A 25,924-nucleotide genomic window follows, 5' to 3' on the forward strand; every position below is an offset into this window, starting at 1 on the left:
GAGCGGGGCCAAGTGGTGTCATTTTGTCAGGCTAGAGTTCAGCAGTGTGGTGAGATCATACAGCACTGGAGCCCATCATGCCGGCCATCCAAACCTTCCATAGTGAGACCAGTGCAAATTCTCCCAATACATACACACACACACACACACACACACACACGCACGTACGCACACACATCTGACTTACCTGGCTCAGGCCGGGCCTCAATGGGAGATATGTAAACAAAGCTACATGGTGGACTCTGACACAGATGGCATCATGGCTGGTGCAGCACTGAACAAACAAACACATCTGAACGTCCACACGACTAACCGGCCAAGGTGGTTAACGTGGCCATGGAGAGAAAAGGTGATGAAATTGTGTACAAACAATGCCAGGGTGGCATCATGGCCAGAAAACACAACTAAACACACAAATTCAGGCATTCATACACAGCTGACCCAGTAACATGGTTAAGGCCACCGTAAGAAAAGATGATGAAACTGTGTATAAACAATGCCAGGGTGGCATGGTGAACACATGGCTGGCAAAGAACTAAACACACACACACACTGATGGCCACGTTACTAAATAAAAAAAGAAATGCGAGGCTGTTTCCATGAAGTCACAGTTTATTTATTACCCCATTACCGACGGTACAAAACATTAATAAATATAGATATGATCATAGAAACATCCGCTCCTAGCTACAGTTAAAAACATAAATATAAAAATGTGTATGAAAACACGTGCCTTAAAATAATCATGAGTAAAAATAAGTTTCTGTCTCTGCAGCATGCATAACAATGTTTCAAAGCCATCTGAGAACAATGGTCTTTGCAACACTCATAACAATGCTTCAAAGCCATCTGAGATCATTGGTGATTCAATTCAAAAGGCCACGTTAGTCTTACAATGGTCAAGCACTTTGTGTATCTCACTAAACACCACAGTTTAACCCAAGCATTTAACATTACCCAAACACACCTCTTCTTTAATAATAGCTTTCCTGACAGTGTGCGTCCTTTGAGTTCGACTTCAGCTAAACAAGAAGCCAGACCCGCAATCACAGCGAGTCCCAAGACTGAAATTTTCTACAGTAATTCCTTTTTCTCGTTTTTCTATGGTTTATTTTCAACAACTTGATCCACTTTCCACTTCACATCGTTGCACTTGAACTAGCATTGTCCCATGTCTAAACATCAGCAAGAAAGGAAGGCCACGACGGTTGTGCTTCGAGTAAACCTACTAGAATACTAGCTACTAGCAGAGCAGAGCAGAGCAGAGCTGGGCTGGAGCTGGGCTGGAGCTGGGGCTTGTCTGTTGGGGTGTGTGTGAAGTGAGGGATAAGAGAGGGTGCGCTCATCCAGTTCCCGCAGCCCCTCCATCCTCACCGGGATGTTTTCGCTTTGGTAAGCAGCATTTGGCAGCTAAATGGTTTGGTTGAACTGTCCGTCTCTCCTCCTCCCTGCCGCAATCGATACAAATCACACATACAAGTGAAGTGAAGTCAAGAGCAATAATAAAGCTATAATAGTATAGTCTGCCCAATGCCCATCCATCTGTGTGAGGATCAGTGGTCATTATGGACATTTAGTGGAGCGGAGACAGTGTTCGTGCAGATAGGAGGGGTCACCAAGCCCCAGGGTCCCCTGGGTAGCAGCAACTGTAATGGTTGAGCGCGGTGGTATTGGTTGGAGAGCAATGGGTGTTCAGCCAATGAAGGAGATGACCGAGTGCAAGTTGAGTCACAACAACCACTCACACTCAGCCAACGGACCAATCACAGCCTGAGAAAACCCAACAAATCCTTTGCCTGGACCCCACCCACATCGTAGCGGTATGATGGGATAGGGGTTGCCATGGCATTCTGTGCACGTGGGCCTCCCTCAGTCACTCTGCAGTGTCTCGGGGGGCGCGTCCAGAATCTCAAACATGTCGTCGATGATCTGCCACAGGCAGTTGTCCAATGGGAAGTCGTTATCCACCAGGTTAACCAGGAAGTAGTTGTCGTGGATGTACTGGATGATCATCCGAGAGGGAGACTCGTCCTCATAGAGCTTGGCCCACTGCTCGATCCACAGGGCAAAGGCTTCGTCCTGACACAGAGAGAGAGAGAGAGAGAGAGAGAGAGAGAGAGAGAGAAAGAGAGAGAGAGATCATTACGAGAGAGCAGGCAGGTATCAAACATACTTTCTCTTTCATATCTTATCTACCTACTTAAGTACTCAGTATTTGTCTTCTGAATTTTCTTTTTTTTTCTTCTCTTCTTTTTTATTTATTTGTATCAAACATACTTTCTCTTCGTTAGCATATCTTATCTAGCCTAGCTTTGAAGTGAGCTGCAGGGGAAATGTGTTTGACTTCTGGAAGCAGTGCACGAGGGTATGTGTTTTCACACATACACACACACACACATAGCCCAAGCCAATGCTAGTTAGCTATTATGCTTTTTCACCTGAAGATTAGACTCTCCCTTCATAGAACATCTCTGCTGTGAGTGCCTGCCTGACCTATGACCTAATGACTGAACTTACCTTCCAGAACATGAAGCTGACCGGGTCAACCACCGTGGGCTGGACAATCTCCCTTCCAGGGAAGATGCCCCAGGTCACAGCGTTCGGCTGCATGTCGTGGGCATTAGTGATGTTCTTCCCCTGCAAACAAATACACACAGGTCAACAAACAGTGAACAGTGATCGTCCACATGGAACTCTGTGGGTGCAAATTTGGCAGAGTATTTTATCGCCAGTGCATGCGAACGGTGGTCAGAGAGTCAGACGCACGAAGTGGGCTGGACTGAGTCAGGACTAGGTTCATTAATAGAATTTTTGGTTAAAGCCCACCAATAGCAGTGTTGAGCAATATCTTTAAATGGAATGCGTCAGACGATATTACAGTAGCATTTACAATCTCAATATTGATGCGCATCTGATCCGAATACTTTTTCAAAAGAATAATATGTAGAGAATATGTCGAATTTCTTCTGCTCTTCCAAGCAATTCAATTCACAAAAACATGGTTGTAGCTTTCCAGACCTGTTTTAATTACCGTACACCATCACATCCGACCAGACTGATCTATACGATTTAATCCATCCATATATTCTTGAATTTCCCCTTGGGGATCAATAAAGTACCTATCTATCTATCATCTATCTATATTTGGAACTTGGAAAGTTCAGTTCAGTTTTATTTGTCATTGTTACAGGATAACAAAGAAATGTTGTTAGAGCACAAACAGACAGGCATATAGTTTGAGGTTGTTCACCCATTTGCCTTATATCAATTTACATCCCCATGAATCACCCATTACTTTGTACCTAATTTAGCTCCCCATAAATACCCCCTAGAAAACCCCATAACGTGCTATGTCCAGTAAAGTGCTTGGTGCAATAATGAATAAATCTAATAGAGGTAGGGTTGTTGGAGTGCTTTTGCAGCAATGCAAAGTCCAGGTCACAGGTATTGGGGGTGTATGTACAGAGACATTATGTCACAGAGGGATGTCTAATGGGGAGTGGGGGGGTGGACTGTCCATTTAGCAGCCTGACTGCATGGGGGTAAAGACTGTTGGCCAGCCAATAGACAGATCAGAATTGAATGCTGGTTGCATGTGATTGATTGATTTAAATTTACTTCAAGAGAGAGGTCCCGCCCATTTTAGAGCCCCCCGCCTCAATCACACACACACAGACACACTCCTCAACAGAGAGGTCTCGCCCATTTCAGAGCCCAAACCTCACACACACACACACACACTCTTCAACAGAGAGGTTTCGCTCATTTCAGAGCCCTCACCTCACACACACACACACACACACACACACACACACACACACACACACACACACACACACACACTCTTCAACAGAAAGGTCTCACCCATTTCAGAGCCCTCACCTCACACACACACACACACACACACACACACACACACACACACACACACACTCTTCAACAGAAAGGTCTCACCCATTTTAGAGCCCCCGCCTTGACGTAGACCACCTTCCCATTATCGCTACCTGTTCGCCGCAAAACTTGCACCCGCAAAGTGTGAGTGTGTGATGTAAGAATTCATATTATACATAATAACACAATTCCAGAGCAACCTGGCCCTAATTTATTTGTGTGTGTGAATTGGTGTGTGTGAATTTGTGTGTGTGTGTGTGTGTGTGTGTGTGTGTACTCACCTCAACATTAACAATGTGATAGTTGACACGGGGCTCGTACTTCTTCAGCACCTTGAGGAGAGCGGTCACATTCTCACTGGATGTGAAGAACTCCAGATATGCCTGCACACACACACACACACACACACAGGGGTTTACTTCAGTCATTGTAAAATACTCCAAGACTGCAAGAATATTCCATCTACTTGATATTACACTGTGTGGATCAATACCAAAGGCCAAGTGTGAATAACTCAGAGCATTTATATTATAATAAATGTTTTGGATCGGTGTTGGTGCCTGAATGGCCATGCCATCGCTAAAGCATGTTCACTTGCATGGTTCAATGAGATGACACAAATGTCAATCATTACACACCAGGCAGTAAGCAGTGGAAATCTCCACCAGCACAAAGCTCCACCTATCGAAAGGGGTGAGGTGGTGGTGTGACAAAAGTCACACCACCACCTCAACAAGGCTCAGCAGCAGATAGGGTGATGGGTTTCTAGGAATAGATCTGACCTTTACACACACCAATTAAACAACTCAACATTAACAATACCTTTGTGTAGTTCTGGGAATACTGCAGGGTCACCATGACTCTCTAGGAAGATTTCTTTACTGATATGTTTACAGTCAGCCAGAGGGTAAAGGACCCACACACACACGCACACACACACCAGTGTACTTTTGACTGGGAGGTTTTACTTCACAAGCCCACACACCAAGCCACTCAGCAGCCGAAGCCACTCAGTGCTCTAGCACACTAATCAGGGGGAAGGATTATGATAAGATCAACTCATGTGGTGAATGGGTCTCTTATCTTAAAGGAATTATCCAGAGTAAAATGCACTTTAGATCGATTTACGGATGATTGGGAGTACATATGTTGAGTTGACATCCAAATCATGTCATTCGGATGTGTTTTGAGAAAGTTCGATGTTACCGTTTTTAGTCAAAGCTCGTTAGAGTGGAAGTGAGAAGGGCATATTATTTCGCCGCTACAAAACGCTATTTTTATACCTCTTCTACAGTTCCAAACAACATTGCACTTACGTGGTAGTGAGTAGAGGGTCCCTAAAGCCAAACCGAAGTATCCCGAGGTCTTTATGTGGTCAGATAGAGAGTCCAGAATGAATTTCATCAAGCCAGTACCTTTCCGAAAATGTTGCCATCTTTGCTGCCAGCTTTAGGGGAAAGTCCGTAGGAAAAACATAGTCCAGTATTTCTTTTGAAATTGAAATGAAGTTGTATGGACTGGACTATGTTTTTTTTTTTTTTTAAACGGCGACGAAATTGTGACTGGCAGTGAGCTGGCAGCAAAGATGGCAACATTTCCGGAAAGGTACTGGATTGATGAAATTCATTCTGGACTCTCTATCCGACCACATAAAGACCACGGGATACTTCGGTTTGGCTTTAGGGACCCATTACTCACTACCATTAAGTGCAATGTTGTTTGGAACTGTAAAAGAGGTATAAAAATAGCGTTTTGTAGCGGCGAAATAATATGCCCTTCTCACTTCCACGCTAACGAGCTTTGACTAAAAACGGTAACATCGAACTTTCTCAAAACACATCCGAATTACATGATTTGGATGTCAACTCAACATATGTACTCCCAATCATCCGTAAATCGATCTAAAGTGCATTTTACTCCGGATAATTCCTTTAACATTTGAAGGTGTGAACTGACTTATTTTGATTCAAATAAAACCAAGGGCTTGGACTGCTTTTAAAGGTGCTTTAAGCGATGCTGGGTAATGTCACTTCTGTCGACTTTCAAACAAAACAGAAAGCTAGCTCGCTACTTCCTCCCCCTCCCTCCCGTGCTGCTCCCGTGCAATTGAACCTCTCCTAAACGCGCATCTCATCTGTGATTTGCTGGAACAGTTTGTTATGTTTTCATGGGCTAGGTTTGCCCAGGTTGTTTTTGTTGCCGTTTTTGGAGCCTGGGCTGTCCACAGAGATTGCGTATTTTTTTTACAGTGTATTCAGGACACAGACAGCTAGCGGTTGGTTAGGTGATGTTTGCAGTAAGTGACATAAAATGTTTTAGCCTAAAAAATGTGTGGCATCGCTTAGAGCACCTTTAAAAAAAACTCACCACTGTGGCTAATCTGGATTCTAATACCAGGCAAAAAAACTGAATTAACACCATTACCACCTTACATGAACCCATCAGTTTTGATAATATCATGTAATGTGCAGCATAATGTAAACTGTAGTCTGCTCACACCCCACGTATGGGGTGACTGTGACGATGTGCCGCCTCAGCAGCACATCGCACTATGATTATTTGATTATTATTTAATTAATGATATATGTAATGTCAATTTCATGAATGAGTTGTGCGTGTTCTATATGTTGGGCGCGTTCCTTTGCGCGCGAAGAATGTTGCTTAATATTTTATCATGTGTTTTTGGGGTTGTGCTATGGTTACTTTTGATGTCATGATGTATGCTTTAGATGTCCGCCAGGTTGGGGCGGTGTGCCCGTTTTGGGTGTTTAGACTTCGCCGGTGGCGGCAGAAGTAATTAGTTAATTGGCCATTTAAACGCCGGCTTTTCTCTATGCAGGGGTTCAAAGTTTCGTGACGCGCAGTAAGGGGCTGATGTGAGTCCTGCGGTCAGGTCTGGTTATATAGTGGCATGTAGCCTAGCCATAAGAGACCTTAGATATTCGTGTTTGCTAAATGTTTTGTTTGTCTTTTTCGTTTTATCTCCCGTCGGGTGTGACCGAGTGTCGGATAGGAAGTGGACTGTATTTTTTTATTATTTTTTGCACGTTGTAAATAAAACACTGTGGGCCCTCTTAAACCTGCTGTCTCGGCCTGATTTCTCCTTCACCACTCGGGTACTCTACAACAGTGACGCATGGCAGAGAGAGGTGCCCCCACCTTCTGGAAGACGTATCCGCCGGGCGGGCCCCAGCCCACGATGGGGTCGGTGGAGGGCTTGCCGTTGATGCTCGGCTGGGAGTTGATGGTGAGGACACCGCGGCGGTTCACCTTGTCCAGCTCGTCCTTCAGCAGGTTCGTCTCCGGGGCCAGAGGGTCGTCGTTCCACGGCAGGCACATCACCTACGGGGAGAATGCACACACACATATGATCAACACGCACACACACACACACACACACACACAAAATCACAGTCAGTCACCAACAAACACACACACATAACGCACACAATCAATCAACAGAACAATATACACAAACACCAATGCATACACAAGAAAAAACATGCAACAGACAGACAGAGACAGACAGACAGACAGACAGACAGGCGGCGAGATGAACCCAGTCACCTTGTGCCCGTTGCGGTTGGGCGTGGCCGTGATGTAGTTGGTGAAGACCTCAAACACGCTGTCTTCACTTGTTAGCTCCTCCCCCCACATCTTCAGCAGCGCGTCCTTGGACGACTTACTCTTCAGGTAGAACAGGTAGTAATCATTCAGCTCCCCAAAGGCTGGGGACGACGAGTTACCCCTAATCAAAGAACCAGGGAGAGAGAGGGGTAGAGACGGAGAGAGGAAACGTTTCAAAAAACAAAAACATTTTTCACATCAGTCCCTGCTCCAGTAATACAATTAACAAACAAAGATGTTTATGTTTATGGTATTTATCACATGCTCGATCAAGCGACTTATGACAGACAGACGTGTTGCGTACCATCGTCCATTGGGGAAGTCGTCCCACTCCTGGGTTCTGTAGATGTAGCTCTTGGGTCTGGAGGCCCAGAAGATGGGCCTCACGTCCTCTACCTTTCGCTTGGGGTTGGCACTCGTTGCCCAAGGCAGTGGCCGGCTGGAGACACGGACACACACAATGACTCAAGAGACAATTCATGTTCATCCAAACCACTTTTGGGAGCAGGCTGCATGATTGTACTGCATCATATCTATTGAGTGTGTGAGTTTAACTATGAGTACATGAGAATGTTCTCACTTAAACAAAGTTATGGAGCTGCCTATAATGACACAGTTGGAGTACTGTACTGTAACATCATATAATAAAAGTCCATGCAGGAGCTGTAGTGTCATATGCCACTTTTTGAAGACTTTCACTCAAATTTCTATACATCTGGAAAAAAGAATTCACAATTCCATTCTTTTCCCATGGTGTGGCCTGATGTAGTGTCATGGATGTCTGTGTTAAACTACTGTGGTGTGCTGTGCTGTGCTGTGGTGTATGTCAGTGTTGGAGACGTACCGGGGGTCCTCCACCCACATGCCCAGCTGTCTCAGGACCTCCATGGTGGCCACCTCGCGGTTGAGGGTGTAGAAGTGCAGGCCAGGAACCTCCCCGCTGTCCAGCAGCACACGGCACATCTCCACCGCCTGGTGGATGCCAAAGTTACGGATCGCTGCATCATTGTCCTTGATCGGCTCGATCACCTCGGTGATCTCCTCCGGAACCTCCAGCTTGGACAGCTTCACCAGTTGCCGTAGAGACTGGTAACCCTAGAGACATAGAATTCCAAAGAGATACAACATGAATCCGAGGAACTTTATGTAACTATGGGGACATAAACCCAGTGTTTGAATCTGACTATGTAACTATGGAGACATAAACCTGGTGTTTGAATCTGACCTGTGCTGATTCCCGATACCACTCCAAATCTCTCACTAATCTCATTAATCTAATCAAAAATATAATTCGAACAGGTCATCATGAATGCAGATATAAATTAGCTGGTGGCTAAACCTGATAGAAAGTACACTGTTTCAGCAGAGATCAGTGTCATTTGTAAATACACCTTGACTGTAAATGCCTAAATCTGTTTAAACAGAAGTAAAAAGCCTCTCTGCTGCCTTTATTTCAAGAGCGTAGATTAGTGACAAGCCCGAGTACCCAGAGTAATGGAAGAGACTATTAATTTTGCACAGAGAATGAAGCCATGAAGCTTCAAAACATACGTTTCTCCAAGTTAATTTACCAATGCTAATCCCTAATCCACATTCTTGGAATCCCCCCAGGACAGGTGGACAGTATTACCCTTGGACGTGAGCGTACCTGAATTGGGAAGATGCCGGGCAATATGGGACAGGTGATGCCGATGGCCCTGCAGTCCCTGACGAAGTTGAGGAAAGTCTCGGCCCGAAAGAAGAGCTGTGTGATGATGGAATCAGCCCCCGCGTCCACCTTCTCCTTCAGGTGACGGAGGTCGTCAGCATAGCTCTCGGCCTCAGGATGGCCCGTGGGGTAGCCTAGCAACACCATGAGCACAGTTATTTCCTGGGATTAATACACAAGTTATCAAGTCAACAATACACAAGTAAGTGAATATGACATTCTATCTAACTCATCAGTGCATGTATTCATCTTACAACTGGTGCTTAGGTCCTTGACATAGGTTTTTACACACCATTATTTCTTTTGCCGTCATCAATTTATTAGCAAAAAAAGGTGCAAAAGTGAGAAAACTATCATGGTTGCTGCAACTTTACTGTGCATGCTGAACCAGGTCTGTAACACCTCAGATCACTATAACCACTCAAGACAAAAAGACTCTTACCAGCAACACAGATGTCGAAGTAGTCGTCAAACTCGCAGCGGATGTGTTTGACCAGGTCAGTGGCGTAGTTGAAGCCCCCTTCCTCCTCTTCCCAGTCGCTGCCTACCGGGTCTGCCCAGGATTAGATACATTACATACACTACACATGCATTATAATACTCTTATTAAGACACTATTGTCGTCAAAAGACATCACACAGGGACACACTCTTCTATTCTACCCCACCCCAGCAGATCCCACCTCACCTCACCTTACCGGACTCGCATATCTGCATGCATACGTGACTGATAGGTTAACTGTACTACAGACGCCAAGTGGGACGTGTGTTGGGAAAGTTACTTTTAAAATGTATTCCACTACAGATTACAGAATACATGCCCTAAAATGTATTTTGTAACATATTTGCAACATCATCTCTCTATAAACAGACACCTCAGATATGGGATCCTCCCTGACTCTGTAGTCCTCTAAAGGAAATGTAGATCTGGGCTAAAGGGGGACCCTTGTGCGCTGATGCCATTTCCATGCATGAGTACATTCTAAAGTAAAAGTAAAATGTAAATCAGGTTTCTCGGCCAAGTATACTTGAGTATACAAGGAATTTGGTCTCTGCATTTATCCCATCCGTGAATTAGTGAACACACAGGGCATACAGTGAGGTGAAGCACACACTAACCCGGAGCAGTGAGCTGCCTTGCTACAGCGGCGCTCGGGGAGCAGTGAGGGTTAGGTGCCTTATTCAAGGGCACTTCCGCCGTTCCTACTGGTTGGGGATCGACTCGGCAAACCTCCTGTTACAAGCCCGAAGCCCTAACCAGTAGGCCACGACTGCCCAACGCACGCTGTATGCATGTGTGTGACATTCACTCAGACATGTACTGAAGGGGAGAGAGAGGTCTTAGTGTTTCAACACTCGTACGGCTCCCCTCCCCCTATGCACACGCTGCTGTCACTCACACACACACACACACACACACACACACACACACACACACACACACACACTGGCTGTCTCACACTATACCACTAGCTGTAATCGCTGGGCCAAGTGGTGTAGAGTTCAGCAGGGCAATGTTTCAGTGTTTTTCAACAGTGCTCCCTCGTGTGGTGAGATCACACAGCACTGGACCCTGGACTGGACAGGTGTATGGTATGCTATGGTCACAGATCAGCCTCAGCCCACTACATTGCACAATCAACCACAGCCATCTTCTTATCTGCTCCATAAAAATAAACTACATAAACTTCAGAGAATAACAACCCTCACCTTCTAAAAATGGCCTTCTGTGAGGTCAAGAGTGAAGACTCTTGTGTGTGGTGTGTGTGTGTGTGTGTATGTGTGTGTGTGTGTGTGCGCATGTGTATTTGGATGGGATCCGTACCTCCTCTGAGGGCCATGATGTTCTTGAGGCCGAGGCGCTTGGCCTTCTTGAGGTAGCCAGTGATGGTGTCCCGCGTCTGGTTACAGCAGGTCAGGTGCAGCAGGGTCTCCAAGCCGCAGTAGTTGACCGCGGTGCTGGCGATCATCATGGAGGACGTCTCCTTGTCCGAGCCGGGGTCGCCCGCCGGGTGCCAGGTGATGTCGATGAAGAGCGGTCCGCCGGAGCCCATGCGGTCGAACCTGATTTAACGCACCATCACACGGGACAAGAGCAACAGCCATCACCCACAGCACAAATAACTACATGCAGCCAAAGTTAACACGTTAGTTGTTGTGATTTATTGGGGGAGATATGAGCAGAGAGGGTTAAAGCGGAGTAATCAAGGATCTTTGATATGAGGCTGTATTTCAGAGGCTGTGGTTATCTCGGTTCTACAGCCCCTGGTATTAAAATAAACTAGACTACCTAATACATCCATTGGTATCACTCAAACAAGAGGAATGGGGCTAAACAACAATCCAAATCTGGCCAAAATTCTGATCTAGCCTATAATCTCACATGGTCATTCTCCCTCTGCCTCTGCCTCTCTTCAATCAGTGCTGTTCCTCTGCGTCTTCTTTTTATTATTTGCATATTATGGCCCATATGTTGAAATCCAACTATTTAGCCCTTATTGCTTCTTTTCGTGCTTCAGGTCAATGACCTTCAATGGTTTTACTGGATTTTTTTGGCTTGGTCAAAATTAAAATGAGAAAAAAAATAAATTCCCTGTTGATACATCAATAATATTATTTTATATTTAAACACCCAGCTTAATTATATGGAAGAAATGAATCGTGATTAATCAGAGCAACATTTCTGTCGGAGTAAAACTTAACTGTCCGCATTATGTACAGTGTATGCATAGTGAGTAACGTTACATGAAGACGTGATGCAGTTTGAAAAGGTAACCGCGAAGCACCAGAAGGCAGCCACATCCCATATACTGCGATGACTTAAAGTAACGTTACACATATTCTGCATTTATCTCGATTACGTTTAGATAGACTTCTGTAAAATGCCATGCAGCTTTTACCTCGAGATCAGATTAACGGCTCCGCTGGCGGTGCGAGGAGGGAAGAACTCCAGCGAAAACCAGTGGTCCCCCGACTCCATCCGCCGTCTCATCTTATCTCTGAGCCTATCGGTTCGGTCAGGATCCAACACCGGTGTGGAGCTACGGGAGCTGTCCTTGGAGCTCTCTCCGCTGTTGCTCGCCCCGCTGGAGTCACTCTTGCTGGTCTGCCAGACATTTTCACCCATTCGCTGGTTCACCATGGCTGAAGGATCGAGTGTCGGTCAAAAAATATTTGTTTGGGGACAAAGTAAGTTGACATAATGTAAAAACAACTGAAACTGCCATTGTGTTGGTCATTTTCACAAAGGATGGCTTACTTGGTGACTGATCAGCTGCTATCATTAATCTCGTCGCAGTTGAGACTAACAGTTAAATTAGCTAATGCCCGATCGTTCAGTAAAAAGTCAAACGTCTCCACTGGCATCTACAGTATAACTCTTGTGATGTATGTATACGATACTCTTAACGTATAGTAAAACGTAAAAAGTTGTCACATACAACACATTACTCATACATTAACTGCACTTATGGAAAGGAAAGGAAAGTGAAAGGAAGTTTACAAATAAATAAAAACGCACGAGGAATATGTTGGGAGTGCCACTGATGGCGGCACATCAACGAAGCTAAGCAAGCAACTATCTAGCGTTGAAAGTTTTACATACAACCCAGACAAAAGCGTGGCACGCTTGGTTAAAGAACTATCGTTAGCTCGCTAGCTAAATTAGCTAGACAGTCATGCAGACCATGTGTACGTGCAGCCGGCTGGCTAACTTACATTAACGGATATTTTATAGTAGAGATGCTGACACTTTCTTTAACTACTAACATTACGATGCACTCAAAGAATGCAAAAGCGGCCCAATTACCTTCTAGTGTTAAAGCTTGACTTAACGAAAACGATAGTGGTGAATTGGACGATCCTATGGCTTGGATCCCACATCCATTCTGATCTGATCACCTCAGAGACAAGTGTAGCAGCAGCTAAGGGGTCTGTTGTTGACCGAGCCTGCGGGAAGGCGGGGCTTGACATCAAGCCCAGCCCACATCCAAGTCAGCCATGTTTTTTTTGCATTACGTCACGCAGTTTAAAATTGCTGGCGGCGAGAGGGAGGTAGCAGAGAATGTCTAATAAGGGTAGACGGGCTCTGGAGGTAACGTTAGTCATCAGCACTCAGAGAGAGCCTGGACTCGCAACGAGACTGAGCGAGCTGTTAGTGCTACATTCTACAAACCAGCAACTTACTGCAAAACACGTTTATTGTGTAATTCAACACGTAAACTGTGGATTCAAACCAGTGCAACAACTTTTATTTATTTTCTTATTTCATCACACGTCAAAACACACACACACAAATATCTGACCTTCTCCAACTTTTGCACATCTCCATAGAACTTTTTATTTATTATTTTGATTCCTCCTCCATCTACCCATGTCCTTGATTGCCTAGCCTTTCTGCCCCCCCTGTCTGTCTGCCCCGTCACCCCCTCCATGTTTGGTACTGTCTGTCCACTAGCCATTTGTACCACTGTCTTTATGCCTCACTGTTTGCGTGCTATATTAGCACATTAGCACATATGCATAACCCCACCCCCCCCATGCCACAGCTGAACTGTGGCCACACATTTTCTTAAATAGTTAAATATATAGATATATAGACTTTACTTTACTTTACTTCTGCATTGTTGCACTGTTGGACTTACTCATTTGCACTGTTGGACTTACTCATTTGCACTATCACCATGACCACTACCACTATCACCATGACACTCATTCGCACAGAGCACCTTAGGGACCGTTCGTTATTTATAAACGGGGTCACCGGAGGGATTTTGAGTGCTTCGATCAAAAGTTGCATGACCCTCCCCTGCCTGCTATATAATTTTCAACGACCCTCTAGTAGCATTTTCAAAAATGACATGACCCTCCCCAGCCAACTGTCGACGTCTTCCGCCAACGCTCGAATGCGCTATGAAAACACATCAACACACTACCACCTTATAACCAACCTCTGCTTTCTGATCTTACACATCACACTTCACCCAGATGGTGGTCATTTCAGTAGATTTACTCACTAACATTGTTGTGGAAACACAATAAGCATGGAAACTAAATGCACACTTCCTGCAACTGCATTAGCCTAAGCCTACTTGAAAAGTTACTCTAGTAAGTACATGAAATAAAACAATAAAGCATTGAGACCATTCAACAAAAGCACACTGGGTAATAACAAATTCAACCCATGAACTTGTTGCTATGGACTCGTCTCTAGGCTTCCTCAGTCATTGTAAAGCTGCCGAAGCTGAACATTATCCAAAACTCAATTTCTCAGACGAGCGTCAATTTGGGAGCTTGCTACACTCCTTCCTTCTCAAATGACTTGAAAAGCCCGTTTGCACAATTTCACAAATAATCACAGGGACCGAAAAATACCTAACATGCCAACTTTTTCCGGGTTTATCATTTTAACGTTTCCCCGCTGTCTTGCTTTAATATTTTCCCGTAGAATATCCCATATTACTGTAATACTCTCATAACATTAGTGCTGCATTCTGACCTGTCTCTTGTCCTGTTGTTACCCCTTGCCCTTCCAGTGAAACAGATGTATTCAAATCATCGTTTTGCTTGCTTGAATGAGAACTCAGAGTGATGTTAACCTATAGGCCTATTTAAGTTAACGACGTGGTTGTCGTAAGAACACGATTCATTAGCGCTTGCAGTGTTTGGCCGTAGGTATAGGCTATGCCTACGTGCGCACCTGCCAGGCTACTCAGCTAGACAAAGAATTCCCCCTGTATATTCACTCCAAGTTGGCCTACCATAACTTACCAACTACACTGTAGACCATAAACTGGCTATTTATATGACCAAATGTATTTGTTCAACTTTATGAAGCAGAATTACGCACTGCTACTTGGAACGTAACACATTTTTGTTGGCAGGAGAGAGAATGACAGCGATTAACAAATTGCACTTGTTGCTGGTTACCAATAAATACTATATATTTTTTTGCAAACAACAAAAACAGAAAGGATGGAGACAGCAAAGCTAGAGATGGGCAGGAACAAGGTCAATTGGTAGAAATGCTTGTCAAAACGTTAGGAGCTGGATGTGTGGATGAATGAAGCACAAGTATGCTTTATGTTAATCATGCACACTGTTTAAAGTTAGGCTACACGGTAAACTACAAGTAAACCAAAGTTAAATTTAGCTTTTTTAGGGCTGGATAAAGTTGACCAAATAGATATAGGCTGTTAGGCGTGAATAAAGTAGGCTACTTTGTTGTTCCAACCCTTCCAACGTTAATGGGGACGAATGTTGACATTTTCCGTATTTTGCGTGAGAAACCCGGGGAATCTCCCTTATTTTCATTGTTCAATGTTGACAGAGCTATGGAACGAAAGAGAACGTTATATGGCGACAGAAATCAACAATCAAACAAGCCACTTTGATTTTTTGCTGTTTTCATTAATACAAAAGATGGGTGACCCTCCCTCCTAGACAAAAAAAAGTTAGGTGACCCTCCCCTCAACAAAGAATAAAAAGACATGACCCTCCCCTATTTTCCTCCGGTGACCCCGTTTATAAATAACGAACGGTCCCTTAGAACACCTTACCATATCTTACTATGCACAGAGAATCAGAGGCTCAGTCCCTGCCTCAGTCATTGCAAGCGCCTCTGATTGATTAATCACCACTATGTGGATACTGTTTTTAGAATGACTTAGATTAAGTGTTAGTTAGTATAATTTGTATTTTTGTCATTTGCATTTTAGTATATTTTTATATATTGTATTAAGTGTTAGTTAGTATAATTTGTATTTTAGTATATTTAGCATATTCTTTATCTTCTACTGTCCTTATTGCTTAGTTGTGTTTTTATATTATATACTTTAATTACTCTTTCTGATGTTACATAATGTGTTTGTGTTGTATGTATGCTGCTGAGACCTTGAATTTCCCCTAGGGATCAATAAAGTATCTATCTATCTATCTATCTATCTATCTAATTGTAAAATCACGCCCTATCCCCTCGCGCGCGCCTGCGCGAACACGCACGCACACACACACACACGCACGCACACACACACACACACACACACACAACGCTTGGCAGACAGAACATTCTGCGCAGAGTTTGCGCAGCAACCACGTGCACGATTACCGCTCAGCGGTCTTTGTTTATCACATGACAAAGTGGTGGAGGCGGCGGCGGCGGTGGTGCTGAAACAGTGAAGATGGCGTGTTGCAGGAGCTGTTTGTGTTGTCAATGCTGTTGCAGGGATGCGGAAACCAGGACGCCAGAGGAGCTGGTAGGGGTGCTCAGCTTCTTTAATTGCATGCTCCATGCTCACCTGTTTTGGTAGAGAAACAGAGAGAGGTAGGGATAGCGGCTCCCGTATGACGCTGCCAGATTGGGTCTGAAAGCTCCACCCTAGTTCTACGTTAGCAGAAGTCAACATTTCTTTCCACGTTGTAGAGCTACCTCTGCAAGATACAGTGATAAAGTCATTAAAGGCCCATGGGCAAGGACTAAAAGTTAAGGCCGAGCTGTCATATTTGATGGTTTCGGTTCCTTTTTAAGGCACCATGATGTGCAATCTCACCTAGCAAGCACGAGTATACAAAATCCCACTGGACTAGTGAATTGGACCTAATGCTGCTTGTGAAAATATAACAACTTCTTTGTTAGGTTATCGAGAAATCAGTGTCCGCCCCGTAGGTAACTCATTGCTAATGTTTAGCCTATTACCCCTCTGTTTTGTGTGTGACAGATGGTCAGCAGAGCATCTGGGATTGTAGCCATCCCAAAGGATCACTCAGAGCTGTTACTGTGACCACGACCTGGCTCCTCTCCTATAGGGTGGGGTTGTGCTCAAGGAAACGTTGAGTTGACTTTTGTTTTGTTCCCTGGGACACAGATAGACGAAATTAAAAGTCTGAAGTCTAATTGAGGCTAATATTACAACTATGAAAAGGCTAATTGCTAATAGCATTCAAGGTCCAGAACATTGGTGAATCGGCTCAATGCTCCTACAAAGCTTTACCTCATGACCAATACACATTGTCTGACTTGACTCTTCCTGTCATCTAAATCGGGGCCCAGAATGTTGTAAAGAGGAGCTGGTTGACATTCTCAAGCGGTATACTACTGTGCATTGCCATTGAATCAATATGCCTGGTGTAGGGTAGAATGAGACTTGTGTGTAACTGGATACACACTCAGTGTGCCTGTTTCCTGTGTGGCCCATCTGAACGTCATTTGCGGCTGTGTTTGTGTCTTTCTGCCTGTCCACTCAGACCATCCTGGGAGAGACAAGGGAGGAGGAGGACGAGATCCTGCCCAGGAAAGACTATGAGGTGAGAAAGAGGCACAGCTTCACTCAGACTGCCTGGTGTCAACGTTGCATTATCAGGACTCAAGAAACGAAACCTTAGTTATAACAGCGTACAGTAGCACACTCTAACACTGTGTGAGGTATTGACAGAAGTGACTGAGGCAGAGAACAGAGTCCAGTCTCAGTCATAAAACCACAGCTGTAGGAAACTGATCCTTACACACTGCCAGGCAGCTGTCACCATTGCATTTGTATTTACATCTTTCATTCATTTAGCTGATGGGTTTTCATCCAGGGTGACTTACAATGAGAAGTAATATTCAATCTACAGAACAATGATAGCCTGACGAGCCAGACCCACATCAAGATGTAGGGTCTAGGGACTCACCATTGGCAGTGCTCAGTCCGAGGGGCGGGATAAACGGTTGTCTTTCAAATTCCCTCTGCATGCAATAGGATAGCGCTACAACTCGTGAGTCCCATGCGTTTTCCCACCAGCAGAGCTATCTGGCTAGTTGTTCAAACTTTTGCCAACTTAAAAAAAGCTTAACTCGTGTCACGCTGTTCGCCAACAGCAACATCCATCTTCTTTGTTTTCAAGTAGCAGGGAATTCACTCCCTGCTACTTGAAAACCGTCGCAACTCATCATTATGTTAAGCCTGCCTACCGACTCTACACGATGTGATTGGCCTGATCGAAGTTTCATTTTTCCAGCTCGCAAATGCGTCTAGATTTCTAGGCTAGAACAATAAGGCTTTAGAGTAAGAACCTTAACCTTACATACATTAAAAACCATTGCTTCATCATGCCTTTTGAAACTAAACGTTCATAGGCTAGAAATGTGCAGCACTCTGTAATACTGCGTGCAGAAGTCTGACTCTCTGATATCCTACAGTGATGAAGGTGTCTTTTTTGATTTGTTTTGTTTGTGTTTTTGTAGAGTTTGGACTATGACCGCTGTATCAATGAGCCCTACATGGAGGTCCTGGAGGGGATGGACAATAAGGTGAGAGGAAGATCGTCATAGCATCTCTCCACGAGGGGTGGGCATGTAGACTTTAAAGCCATATAACGATTTTTTTAATGGTATTTTTGCCGTAACGATACATATGACAATATGAAAATTACACTGACACTATCTTGTTGTCACAAGTCACAGCAGCTGTGGCCTACTGGTTAGCGCTTCGGACTTGTAACCGGAGGGTTGCCTGTTCAAACCCCGACCAATAGGCACGGTTGAAGTGCCCTTGAGCAAGGCACCTAACCCCTCACTGCTCCCCGAGCGCCGCTGTTGTTGCAGGCAATTCACTGCGCCGGGATTAGTGTGTGCTTCACCTCACTGTGTGTTCACTGTGTGTTGAGTGTGTTTCACTAATTCACGGATTGGGATAAATGCAGAGACCAAATTTCCCTCACGGGATCAAAAGAGTATATATACTTATACTTATACTTATACATTAGCATGCAGCCTTTATCGTTGAAATGCTAAACCATACCAATTAGTGTAAGTAGGCTAAAAATGGTGTATGAATTCTATTCAGCATTGTTATTGAGCAGGGTGTAGGCATTCATGAATGACTCACAAGTGATTCTGTTCATCAGTAGTGTTCATTTTCTTGACCCTTCTTGATTCCACATATACTGTGAATGAAATCTCAGCATAGCTCAATGTTGATCAGCCATCACTCAGAGGACAGGTGTAGGCTGGACTTTTATGTCAATTCTCATGAATTTCTTTTCTCAAAGAAATCTCTTCCAAGAGATACATTTTAAATGTGCATGCGTTCATACTGTAAACAACTCAGAGTTGGTTATATTGCTTGCACGTTCATGGGCGTTTTTTGTGTAATTCGTGCTGCGTTCATGTGTTTCTGTTCACAGAAAGCCAAAAAGTATGAAGCGGTGAAGTGGATGCTGGTGTTTGCCATAGGAGTCTCCATCGGAGTGGTGAGGATCGTGGACTCTTGTTATGGGTGTCTCTAACAGGGAAGATACACCAGACGCGTAACTGAAGCGTTCCGTTCGTGACGCGTAATATCCATTTTAGAAGATTGGTCTATTTTTTTTGAACGTACGCGCCGCTATCACGTCTGGTCTAACTACTTCCATTGATTACAGTGGAAGCTAATTGTTGCAGCTGACGCAAGGCGAACGGAACGCTTCAGTTCCGCGCCTGGTTTAGCTTCCCACTAAGGCCTGAAATGGGATCAGATGCATCTTATCAGTCTGTCATGCTCTGTGATCTCAGTGGTTGGGGTGAGTACATCACCAGCCATGGACAAAGGATTTGCAAAGGATAGTGCATGCCTATGACAGACATTAACCTTATCAGATCTGTTACAAGTAGCAGAATGTACTGCTCTAGTTCTATACAATGTTGTGCTTGTTTTTGTCCCTTAGTAGCCATGTTAAATTGATTGCTTTAATGACTGCAATGGCAACTTGTCTGTCTGTGTGTGTGTTTTGCTTTAGGTCGGCCTGTTTGTGGATTTCTTTGTCCGCCTCTTCACACAGCTCAAGTTCAGCGTGGTTGGGAAATGTATCTTTTTTTCTGATAACACCGAGCATGATGGAATGCAGCTAAACTTTTTGCCTTTATTTTTTTTTCTCATACACAGAGCTGAATGACTCTGAGTACTTAGCTATAGCAGCAAGATGGTGTGTTGACTAACATTGTTAGCACTCACAGGAATTGAACTGGACTTAGTGCTTCGGACTTGTAACCGGAGGGTTGCCGGTTCGAACCCCGACCAGTAGGAACGAATGAAGTGCCCTTGAGCAAAGCACCTTACCCCTCACTGCTCCCCACTGCGTCGGGATTAGTGTGTGCTTCACCTCAGTGTGTTTTCACTGTGTGCTGTGTGTGTTTCACTAATTCATGGATTGGGATAAAAGCAGAGACCAAATTTCCTTCACGGGATCAAAAGAGTATATACTGTATACTTATAAACTTTACTAGCATGCATATAGCATTATAATCATGTCCTGGTTAACTTTTATAGCAAAGGAACCACAAAGCAATCAGTGCAGACAGACAGAAAATACTTATTACATAAAATATAATGCTCTATGAATTTAATTATGATATTTGTTTGAATTCATGATTGCATAAATATGAGTGCCATGAATCACAATGTCAGAAATTTAAGAAGTACGTGTCCCTTGTTGTAGGACATAAAGTAAGATATTGACAGACTTCAAAAGTAGCTGTTTGTGCACACATTGCAATGCTGGTTAAACCAGATAGATAGTACCACATTATTGTACTGTTCTAAACCCGACTCCTACTGTGGAGAGCACTGCACTGTGGTCCTCTCAGGGTCATGTCAGTGTAAGCTCCACTTTGTTCTCTGCCCTCTCCTTGACCTTTGACCTCTTCCAGCTGTGGAGGAGTGCAGTGAGAAGGGCTGCCTGGCCCTGTCTCTGCTGGAGCTGCTGGCCTTCAACATGACCTTCATCTTCATCGCCAGCGTCCTTGTGCTCGTCGAGGTTAGAGAGGGGTGTGTGTGTGTGTGTGTGTGTGTGTGTGTGTGTGTGTGTGTGTGTGTGTGTGTGTGTGTGTGTGTGTGTGTGTGTGTGTGTGTGTGTGTGTGTGTGTGTGTGTGTGTGTGTGTGTGTGTGTGTGTGTGTGTGTGTGTGTGTCTCTCTGTGTGTGTGTGTCTCTCTGTGTCTTCTCTCTGCGTGCGTGCGTGCGTGCATGGCAGAAAATGAGATGGGATGGGAAAAATGCAATGTATCTATATCTTGTCAGTTGCATTTCATTTCCATGTAACCATTTGCATTGCTGACGCGTTGCTCATAACTGACCTCATAGCTGACCCTCCTTTGCCCACCCCCCACCCCCCCCCCCCCACAGCCTGTGGCAGCGGGCTCAGGGATCCCAGAGATCAAGAGCTACCTGAACGGAGTGAAGATCCCGGGGATCGTGCGTCTGCGCACGTTTGTGTGTAAGGTGGTGGGAGTGCTGTTCGCAGTGGCTGGAGGTGAGCTTCAGGACCTTCAGGACGTGTGTGTGTGTGTGTGTGTGTGTGTGTGTGTGTGTGTGTCCGCTCACACACACTTCTGTTTGTTTGCTTGCACAATAAACATGAAGGTCACGGACAGTTGCCGCATCATTGTTTGATTTTTCAGGTCTGTTTGTCGGGAAGGAGGGACCGATGATCCACAGCGGTGCCATCATCGGAGCAGGTCTGCCTCAGGTACGGCTACAGCTCTCACACACCTTAGTGCCTGCAACAGAATTGGATTTACACACAGGCGCAGTGTATTAGGGAATCCTGGTCTAGCGGGTCGCTACACGTCTAGGGAAATCACTACGTTGCTCAGACCTTAAACCCCCTAATCTGGATGTGTGCAGAGGACGTGTCAGTGGGCTGTCTGCTCTTGTGTAGGTCTAATGCAACCCCCAATACATAACACAGTGGGATACAAGGATGTAGATTCCTCAGTAAGCTCCTTTATGTGGAGATTGTGAAAGAAGGAAGGATGGAAGGAAGGAAGGAAGGAAGGATGGTTATTATCCCTTTGTCTCTATATTGTCCCTCGTTCCCTTATGTGCTTCATTTTGTTTCTCAAACCATCACTATCACTCTCACACTATGCAGTAGCAGCTTTCAATTGACCAATCACAAAATCCACGCCCCCTTAGTTATTGTTGCTATGTCTGTCAAACTCAGACCAGAGTTGACTAGAACCTCCATGATATCTGTAAGACTGTCTGTAGTTACTGTAGTCCTTTGGAGAGCCCCGGACCTGATTTCATTTGGAATCCGTCGAAAGACTTCAGTATGACATGGAGATACATGTTCTTTGGCCGTCCCTTTCAACTCACACCACTATAAAATCCCATAAAACCGGACAAAAATCACGGCTCCCAATGCATTTCTATGGAGCCGTGAGCTGAAGTTGACGGAATGTGTCTGCCTGCGCGGAGCACCGGATGGCACTGGACTGCCATTGGCTCATCTACATTTGATGGGCGGGGCTTGCGATCGGTCAATTGGGCATTAAGCATCCTCCAAACTGGATAAAATTAGCTATGTATTTTTGGTAATTAGAATGGTGAATGAGTCACAATATGGGGTTGATTTTTAATCAAGGATATGCAACATATCTTAAAATGAGGGATGCGTTTTCATTATAGAGAGGGTAGTTGGAGAAAGTTGAATGGCTGTTCAGATGTATTGAGTTAAGTTTAAAGTAGTTTTACACAGACAGGCCTGCAGCATTCAAACATGATTGATTTACTCAGAGATAAAGTGGAGCTGAACTCATCTGGAATAGTAGGATTTGAAAGAAATTGATTTTCAAATGCAACCCATCCTCCATGTTTTCCCATCTGAGGAGGAGAATGGTGATAATGATGAGGATGGTGGTGGTGCTAGTAATGATGGTGATATTCTTGAAAATCATGATGATGTCAGCGATCTGTGTCTCCAGTTCCAGAGTATCACCTTTAAGAAGATCCAGTTTTACTTCCCATACTTCCGCAGTGACCGGTAAGCAGCCGTGTGTGTGTGTGTGTGTTGTGTGTTGTGTGTGTGTTGTGTGTGTGTGTATGTGTTGTGTGTGTGTGTGTGTTTTGTGTGTGTTTTGTGTGTGTATGTGTGTGTGTGTGTGTGTGTGTGTGTTTTGTGTGTCTGTGTGTGTGCGCGCGCGGATATTGCTCAATTGATCATAAGAAAAGGCATTTTTACAGATCTATTACAAATGTATTATTGTCAATGCTGTCAAAATGAACCTGTTAATTTGCCACAACACTACAGCAGTTATTTGTCATATGTGTCTACGTCAGAGTTAAATGTACAGCGAGCTACCAGTATGTATGATGGTTGATTAATTCATGTGTGTGTGTGTGTGTGTGTGTGTGTGTGTGTGTGTGTGTGTGTGTGTGTGTGTGTGTGTGTGTGTGTGTGTGTGTGTGTGTGTGTGTGTGTGTGTGTGTGTGTGTGTGTGTGTGTGTGTGTCTTCAGGGACAAGCGTGACTTTGTGTCGGCGGGGGCAGCAGCGGGCGTGGCGGCTGCTTTCGGGGCGCCCATCGGGGGCACCCTCTTCAGTCTGGAGGAGGGGTCATCCTTCTGGAACCAGGCTCTCACATGGAAAGTGGTGAGTGGGACACACACACACACACACACACACACATCAGACTGCTTGGGTAGTGGGTTTCCCAACACTGCAGAGACAAAGGTCATGATCACTTTGACCTCTGGTTCAACAGGTTCTAAGGTCCCTGTCCAGAAGTGACTGTACCTGCATCTGTGGTGTCTTGAGTTGTTCCAACCTCCATGTCAATGTTAATAATTGTCTGCTATGTAAGCCTAATGTCTGGCTTTGCTCAGCAGTCACTGATCTTGAGAAAGGAAAGAGAATATTCTCTCTTTCTTTATCCCTCCCTCTCTCTATCCCTCACTCTCTCTCTCTCTCTCTCTGTCTCTGTCTCAGTTGTTCTGCTCCATGTCGGCTACCTTTACTCTGAACTTCTTCCGGTCTGGGCTCAACTACAACAAGTGGGGCTCTTTCCAGCTGCCAGGCCTGCTCAACTTTGGCGAGTTTAAGGTAAACACGTGCGTGCGTGCTTGTGTACTCATCACACATCTGAATGAAATTATGCCATCTTCACTGGCATGCGATTATCTACGCATTGAGTTTGTGTGTGTGTGTGTGTGTGTGTGTGTGTGTGTGTGTGTGTGTGTGTGTGTGTGTGTGTGTGTGTGTGTGTGTGTGTGTGTGTGTGTGTGTGTGTGTGTGTGTGTGTGTGTGTGTGTGTGTGTGTGTCCCTCTCTCTCCCTCCTAGTGCCAAGATGGTGACAAGGCGTGCCACCTGTGGACGGCGGTGGACCTGGCCTTCTTTGTGCTGATGGGAGTCGTGGGGGGGCTGCTGGGAGCTTTGTTCAACTGCATCAACAAACGCCTCGCCAAGTACCGCATGAGAAACGTCCACCCCAAGGCCAAGGTCGTCAGGTACAAAACACACACACAAATACATAGATATGTATGCGTATATTCACATACACTTGTGTGCAGTTTAATTTTATCCATCGAGTGAAATATGTCTATAATCTAAGTATTAGTACACCTATACAAATGTGTTTTTAATTTTTAATGACATGTTAATTAAAGCAGGGGCTCCCCCAGAAGAAAATGTTATCAGATATATATATATTAACGTTTAAATGCATCAATCTGGTGCACTTTGAAGATAAATTCAGAGGTTAAACTTGCTTATTTTTATCTATGGATGGTGGTGTTTACACTGGGGCAGAAGCCTTCACCATATGCAGCCAAAATACACACACACACACACACACACACACACACACAGGCCTGAGATGTGCTGAGGTGGATGCCACAAGAACTGTGTTGTTGATTTGTGCTGTAGCCTAAACTATTTTGCACTTTAAAATTTGAACCACACACAGGTGGAATAGTTATGATGATACTGCAGTAAGTTCACAACCACAAAGCATATTTGCTGAGTTTCACAGTTCAGAAATAAGGATATCTGGTCACCCTAAATAAAGTGGATGACCAAGTGCATTGAGTTCTCATGTAAGCTGGTCTGAGCAGGCTTCTTTGTGTGCTGCATTGTGAATGAGGATGGTAAACTAGATACAGGAATCGGACCATCTGCTGAGAATCCGTTTGTTTGCCAGGGTGTTGGAGAGCCTGCTGGTCACCATGGTGACAACGGTGGTGATCTTCGTGGCCTCGATGACCCTGGGAGAGTGTCGGGACCTGTCTCCCCCCACAACACACAACTCGACTGTGCTGGTCAGTCAGATTCCCTTTGCACGCATGCATGCAAAAACACACACACACACACACACACAATGCACACATGTTCAATCAGACTCACACTAATGTGCTGGATACACACACAAACACACACTCACACACCATTACACTGGTCACACATGCACACATCTCACCCCCAAAGCATTTCTTCAAACACTTCTCTTTTAATCTCTCTGGACAAGTCTGCGTCTCATGTATTCCCAGAGTGACTTTGTCATTCCCATGCACTCAATTACTGCTTGTCTTGCCTTTTCACACTTCTTTTATTCTCATTAGCACAGCCGGAGCCTTATCAAACCTTCCATCTCATGTCAAAGACATGGCACCTCTCCCCTGCACGCAAAATTAATATGGCACCTTAATGAAAAGCTGCCAATCAAATGAGTCTGACAAATGACTCTCTGAACTCAGGGAGGTACAGACATGGCTATAAAAATGGTCAGTAGTTACACTGGCAGCTGGCCTGTGTGTGTGTGTGTGTGTGTCTGTGTGTGTGTCTGTGGGTGTGTGTGTCTGTGGGTGTGTGTGTGTGTGTGTGTGTACTGACTGCTCTTGAGCTGGAAGTGAGTGTGTCAGGGGGGCACAAGGTTGTGTTTACACTAGGACAGAAGCATTCACCATATGC

General features: G+C 44.8%; 2 protein-coding genes across 2 annotated transcripts in view; one reads left to right on the forward strand and one right to left on the reverse strand.

The window, feature by feature from the left end:
* Window positions 1–594: 594 nt before the first annotated feature.
* Window positions 595–13,169, reverse strand: mthfr (methylenetetrahydrofolate reductase (NAD(P)H)). Its single transcript, XM_076275541.1, has 12 exons — window positions 13,034–13,169; window positions 12,126–12,369; window positions 11,051–11,289; window positions 9,669–9,779; window positions 9,167–9,360; window positions 8,363–8,613; window positions 7,823–7,957; window positions 7,459–7,639; window positions 7,051–7,233; window positions 4,173–4,274; window positions 2,518–2,637; window positions 595–2,079 (listed from the first exon to the last, which is right to left on the reverse strand). Exons 2-12 carry the CDS (start codon window positions 12,365–12,367, stop codon window positions 1,870–1,872), a joined length of 1,968 nt encoding a protein of 655 aa, XP_076131656.1. The 5' UTR covers window positions 12,368–12,369; window positions 13,034–13,169; the 3' UTR covers window positions 595–1,869.
* A 3,216-nt stretch (window positions 13,170–16,385) lies between these two features.
* The window catches only part of clcn6 (chloride channel 6), a 23,627-nt gene continuing 14,088 nt past the window's right edge, over window positions 16,386–25,924 (forward strand). Inside the window, exons 1-13 of the mRNA XM_076275542.1 lie at window positions 16,386–16,478; window positions 17,467–17,526; window positions 18,446–18,511; window positions 19,387–19,452; window positions 19,978–20,044; window positions 20,888–20,994; window positions 21,362–21,488; window positions 21,637–21,704; window positions 22,945–23,003; window positions 23,478–23,610; window positions 23,947–24,060; window positions 24,299–24,465; window positions 25,158–25,275. Of these exons, the coding sequence (XP_076131657.1) occupies window positions 16,404–16,478; window positions 17,467–17,526; window positions 18,446–18,511; window positions 19,387–19,452; window positions 19,978–20,044; window positions 20,888–20,994; window positions 21,362–21,488; window positions 21,637–21,704; window positions 22,945–23,003; window positions 23,478–23,610; window positions 23,947–24,060; window positions 24,299–24,465; window positions 25,158–25,275 (1,227 nt within the window). The 5' untranslated portion in view covers window positions 16,386–16,403. The remainder of the gene's footprint in view (window positions 16,479–17,466; window positions 17,527–18,445; window positions 18,512–19,386; window positions 19,453–19,977; window positions 20,045–20,887; window positions 20,995–21,361; window positions 21,489–21,636; window positions 21,705–22,944; window positions 23,004–23,477; window positions 23,611–23,946; window positions 24,061–24,298; window positions 24,466–25,157; window positions 25,276–25,924) is intronic.

The sequence above is a fragment of the Alosa pseudoharengus genome, unplaced genomic scaffold (genome assembly GCF_046254945.1).
Source record: "Alosa pseudoharengus isolate Yale_2024_CS ecotype anadromous, Long Island Sound unplaced genomic scaffold, YU_APseudo_1.1 YU_APseudo_1.1_scf_9, whole genome shotgun sequence".
Classification (NCBI taxonomy): Eukaryota; Metazoa; Chordata; class Actinopteri; order Clupeiformes; family Clupeidae; genus Alosa; species Alosa pseudoharengus.